Source organism: Varroa jacobsoni, unplaced genomic scaffold (genome assembly GCF_002532875.2).
Source record: "Varroa jacobsoni isolate VJ856 unplaced genomic scaffold, vjacob_1.0 scaffold_639, whole genome shotgun sequence".
NCBI lineage: Eukaryota > Metazoa > Arthropoda > Arachnida > Mesostigmata > Varroidae > Varroa > Varroa jacobsoni.
This window is the reverse complement of record NW_019213541.1, coordinates 156,181-162,293: the sequence shown is the minus strand read 5'-3', so window position 1 is coordinate 162,293 and position 6,113 is coordinate 156,181. Positions and strand designations below refer to the sequence as shown.

The following is a 6,113-nucleotide window of genomic DNA, read 5'->3' as shown; positions in this document are numbered from 1 at the left end:
GTTGGAATGTTTTTTGGCTTATCGGTAGGACTGTTAGTAGTTTTATTGGTTAGCTAATTTTTTTTCTTTGCTCGTTGCTTTTGCACATTGCTTTATCTTTCGTCGATGCTTCGGCATCCATGCGAGAGAAACGTGACAAAGTGGGTCATCTGTCCCTCGATTGCTGTTACAGCTGCAGTGGACTTCGCCAACACGAATAGCCAGGTAACGCCGCTACGCAAAATAACAGAGGTAGCGAAACATGCGGCGACTTCGTTCATCGGTCCAATCAAGTCGATGAATGCGCGCTTTCTGCTACTGATGCCGCTCGTCAGGCACAGCTTGGCCGTATGGCCAGCCGACGCACACGGCAGCCACTACAGAAAGCAAAGGCGATCAAGCCAGCAAAAGGACCCGAGTCGGAATACTTCGAGGGACGCATAGTACTATTCAAACATCTGATTGTCGTAGATGGCCAACAAGAGAAGCTGGTTTTTAGGCCAGACAGTTTCAACATCTCGTTCCATTACTGAAGCCGTTATAAGCCATCGACCGGCCAAAGGGTCGGGAAACAAGAATATTTTCGTGACGTTTATCATTAGACTATTAGCGATCTAATGACCGAGAAGCACTAGACAATATACATACATGTACGCAAGGTACGGAGCTTAGCTTCTAGACTGATATGTTCTGTACCCTTGGGAGACCTGTTGAACATCGAGTAAATGAAGTTAAGGTTTCTCAATTTTCATTTAGTTTCCTTACTATCGACATATTTATTGGTAATACCTATTAGGAACCCATTGATTAACACCCGCTTCTCTTAAACGAGTTATGAACCTCCACCCCACGGCCACAACAAAAGGTGGCAGCGAATACGCCAATCGCTGTTGATGAGTCCAGAAAAAAGTTCGGACTGCCCAAAACCCGCGATTTGTAAAGATTTATCGAGCCCTATGAACCTAACGCAGCAATCAATCTGTTTATACTGACTTTTTAGCTCTGATAAACTTCACCCAGTTAATCTGGAGTGAAAATACAACGAATGTGCCGTGTTATCGGGAATCTCAAGAAAATAAGTTTATATCATTTAAATTGACTGAACATTTTTTAGTTTTATGTAAAATTAGTCTATTTATATAAGTGGACATTTAGACTAATAAGGTTGTAAGACTGGCACATAAAAGAAGGAACACCCCGAGCCAAACGCTGTAGGTCTCGCAAAAAAAGTTCACGCAAAAATCATTAAACTACCATGTAATGTACCGTTATCGAAACATTTCACTCAAACTTATGCTAACCCTATTTGCCGTCTGAAGTTCGTCTAAGGTTCTGTCCAGCTCACGACATTTCAGGACAATTTTAGTTTTAAACCGACGACAAATATATTGCTCCCCGTTCTGCATTCTGGAAGATCTGTATTCCTATTCCGGTAACCTTTTTGACAGTTGCCCTAAGAGCCAATTGCTAAACCTGTACTGGCTTTTTTAATAATACAATAAAAAATAAAACCCACTCGGCAGATGCAGACGCCCATTCTATAATAATACGCTGTTACTATATCGTTGCTATTAGTGAGGCTGTCGATGATCCAATAGTCTCAGCAATATTGGCTGCTTGAAAAATGAGTAATACTACTTTAGAGATTGATGTACTTGTGTGTTGCATATAACTGTGCATGTTAATTATCGAAGGGCTCACAGATATGTGTAGATTGAATATGTCAAGTTTCTTTATCCTTCGGACTTCGTGTTAACAAGTTCGTAGGCCTACGTCTATTGTGAGAAGGCTGCCGATCGTGCTGTCGGCTTGACCTTGCCAGTAACCACCGCTATGGCGACGCCTAAAAATGAGCAACGTTTTTCGGAACGTTTCAGCGATGCTAAGAAAGTTATCTAGTTAAATTTGCCTACGTCTCTCTCATTGCTTACGAACACACTTTTAACGAGAGCCCGCATTTCAGATATTCTTGTGTGTTCATCAATGAGCTTTGTTCATAGAGACACACCACTCTATTGAGTATGTACAGTTATCATATACTTAATATTTAGGTTCAACATTATGAGTTTCACAGATTTGAAGCTTAACCATTTTGTAAAATTGACCGATGACGAAAAAAAAAGCCATTGAGCGTCGTGAGAGCTATTCAAAACGGCAAACAAACATTTTCGCTTTCGACGACGACGACGACCGTAACCGTTACCATCAAATGCATATATTCAGGTCTCTCCGAAGGATATTGCTTGTGTTTACCTTCGTCAGAAACTCACTCCTCCTAACTAAGGTTTATCTTGCCTAGTGGTTCAGAGGCTGAATAATTCCATGAATTTTCCAAGTTAATATTTTCTGATTTTCGAGTCAATAATCGTATGAACCTAATTCTGCAAACAGATTACATATATTTTTGAATGAAAATGTCCTCAACGTAGCTGCTTGTCAATCGTGTAGCGTTTGGCTCGAATTCCAAAAAATTTGTGTGATTGATCTGAAGATAATTTTCAAATGTGCGATAGCACTGACCCCGTTAATTAGCGTAATAATAATACGCCGTTTCCCGAAAACTGCTGATGCCGGCATATCAGCAATAAAAATGATGCAGTTTACGCTTTATGGCCTTACGGCCAACGCTGACACAGCAACGTGGCAGCTTTACGATTAAGAAACGTAACTCAAGATCTGGACTTGGTCCTTCGACGTTCTCGACGACACTGATAAATCTATTGTAACACACAAAATGGCGGAAAATTTTATCAGTGATACTGATCTATACAAAATACCTTTTTCTTTTTTCTTTTGGAAGAGATTTCGCCTAGTCTAATTTAAACCTCTGTGTTTTGCGGTTCGATTCAGTCAGGTAGATACCACTATCTGAAAGCGATCAGCTCCTTCTGGAGGAATGAAAACTTACCATGCGTATCTTATAAAAGGAAAGCAATTAAATTGTTCAAAGAGGCAATGCTAGAAAACGCATTCTAGACACAATTAGATTGTAGTACATTTTTTTTTCTGATATTTTTCATCCAGCTCTGCAGGGACACAGGTACAAGGAATAATTAATTATTTGCCAATTATAATAGTCGGTGAGGATCACTATTAAGCGCATGCATTGCAGTCTGACATATTTTTTTTAACATCACTTAGGCACCGATAGTCTTCATAGCCTGTAACGGACACTATTAATTTGCGTTTGTGTACGATTGATCGCTGATAATATAACAAAAAGAAAGATAATCCTAATGATAAACCACCCTACAGCATCTAGCGTTATATCATAATGCTATAACCAGAGGTTATTATCATCGCAAGTTTGGATAACCTCAGCATTTTGCATTAAATCAGCACAAATCTTGAGAACTAGCTTTTTCTTTCTATCGTTTTTTTTGTTTTTTTTTTTTGTTTTTTTTTATTTGATCCTCGTTAGCTTGCCGTTGGGGCACTATATCGGAATATGGATAATAGAATCTCTACAAGTTACCGGGGTAGAAATTGCTATGTAGAAGCGTCCGTTTAGATCAGTATTTGGTAACGCGTTTGATGCGCGACACGCATTTGTGAAGCTGACGAAAGTCACTTCAAGCTTAGGTCGACCTACAGGGTGCCAGCCCAATGTATATGGTATAGAAGAATATGCCAGTCCTATTAAATGTGTCTAAATATACTCACATATCATATTTATTCACGCGATCCACCTCTCCTTCAGCGAAATATTCATCCAGCTGAAATAAGCAGAAAGTGGATAATATGAGTCAGTATGAAAGATCCTCTCTCATTTAGATAGACTAATGTATCCCTATTCTAAATAAGCTATTGGTCACAGACAACGTTCATCCCGAAACCAAATTTCGTGTATTTTATGCGGCAGTTCACAGAAGCACAATTAATCCAAACGCAAGCAGATCCACTCGTCCGTTGACCCACTTGGCTCCGGCCAGTGGTTCTAGAAGCGGTGATGGAATAAGGTAGAATATCTCGTAGCTGATCGATAGATCGGCAGTGGGTCTCCACGACTGACGAATTCTACAATTACGTTGTTCTTACGTGCACGAAACACTGTTGAAACGCAGTATGATGAGAATTATTCATAGTGAGATATATTCATGATTAATTGTCGAATTATAGCGCTTCGTGCCAGATACTCACGACACTTCTATGTTTGCTTATAGAAGACTAAATATTTTGCTGGACAAAGATCTTCGACGTTTACGGACCCCTTCTTTCGAAGAGGCCCGTAAACATTGGACGTTTCATTTTAGCTGAGCTAACCATATACGCAACCGGCTTATGACCATAATTACGGTTCCAAGAAGAACCCGATTCTAAGGCATCAGGTGCATCATTGCCCATCTTAAAGACGACCTGAGCATTTGAGAAGCGGATAAATTGCTCATACTTAATAACGCAAAAAAAATACCGGCAAGCGAATTAACAAAATTCTATACGTTTATCTACCGAATTGAACGATGCTCAAACACCTATTAAGTCACCAGTTGGCTTCTTCGGATGGGCCGTATTAAAGGCCATTTCAGTGTCCTGCCTGCTCTATGTATCTTAAACACTGGTTCGAACGAATTGCGTGCATAGAAAACAACGCAGACGGCCTTGACTGAATGAAGAATAGAGTCTCTTGCTTGCGCCATTGTTCATCGTGCGTTAAAAACACAAAGTAACGCGGTTCTTCCTTTAGTTTTTCTATGGCCAAAAGACTTATGGCGTAAAAAATGAAAATATCGTGGGTCATTTATAAATTTGCCGAATACGTAGCTGGCTTCTGTTCAAGATAAACACTAGAACGCCTTTGCTTTTATATGTACGATTTCCTATGTAGGGCATAAATAATACTCAGAGTAGTTAAATAAAGTCCAGTACAGCCCGTGGCAACACCTTGACAACATCATAATCGTAATTGCGGGGCAATGTAGAACGCATATGTAGCCCAGTACGCAGTAGCACCCCCCTCACTTAGTGTAATATTCCCATAGTCCATAAATTTTCGTATTACTGTTATTAATAGCATCAGAAAATAAATGGGGTTCTGTCATAGTTCCCCTTAAGAGCCGCACACAGCTTGAGTAGTCAAATAATGTGCCCCGCCCCAAAAGCAACTAAGCAGTCATTTGTTGATGTATCAAACATTGCGTAGGATACTGTGGCTGCAAGGCGTCTGTTGAAGTGAGGGGCAACCTTGACTTTAGGATTCGCGGTTCCCGCACTTCTGGCACCTCCATAAACAATAGTGAGGCATAACTTCCGCTTCTGCACAATTGAGTTAGACTGTTCCAAATTTAGCAGAATCAGATCTCACCGATATGAGGTTGTGAGGTCGCCAAGTCATAGGATTAGGCCAGCACACATGTTCCTGGTATTGTTCGATATCTATGATGGGCAACCCGCATTTCTGACCTAATGCGTAGGATTATTTTAGTTGCAGCTTCATAAGCCACTGAGGTAACAGGTCGATCATGAACTGTAGGCGCCAAAAAATAAAATACTCTTCACGCCTAGAACTGTTCTTGCTGTTGTTGTTGGTATAAGTACTTCCGCATAATATTCAGATGTCGCTATTCAAGTATTGACTACACTACAGTAGATATATTTTTCAATTGGAAAGCGAAGTTAGGTATGATTTAAATCGGTCGACCTCCACCACAAAACTAAATGTATCTGCGCTTAGCTTCAAACCTAAATAACCTTATTTATCCATAAAAAATAATTTAAAAAGTTCTTCGATACTCTCTCATTGGTCATTGGTTCTCACAGTTGCTAGCCAGACACATTCTGCATACGTAATGGCATGTTGAAATTTGGAAAGTTTTATAAATTGACATTTTTACCATTTTTTTTTTTTGCCTTGATTTACGATCTGTTTTTAATGAAATTTTTATTTCAAATCTAGCTTTTTTTAGTCAGCTCAGGCGCTTTTCAGGTACTTTCAAAATCGAAACCAACTGAACCCTTTTCCACTCAGATCGAACTTAGAGTTTAGATGTGTCTAATTTTATTAAAAACCTGTATAATCTCGTTTGAAAAGTTCCTGATTGTAAAGTGCCCTACTTAAACTGAGGGTCTATTCATAGACTGTTATAAACGGTCATAATAGAATGAGATAAAGGCATTCCTAAATTAGTATTTATCTA

At 39.6% G+C, this 6,113-nt stretch overlaps 1 protein-coding gene across 1 annotated transcript in view; it reads right to left on the bottom strand.

Annotated features, from left to right (window-relative positions):
- The window catches only part of LOC111262216 (uncharacterized), a gene marked incomplete at its 3' end in the record, with an annotated part of 10,616 nt that extends 6,532 nt beyond the window's left edge, over positions 1–4,084 (bottom strand). Inside the window, 1 exon segment of the mRNA XM_086968992.1 lies at positions 3,643–4,084. Coding sequence (XP_086825118.1) covers positions 3,643–3,649 — 7 coding nt within the window.
- Between the last annotated feature and the right edge of the window lie 2,029 nt (positions 4,085–6,113).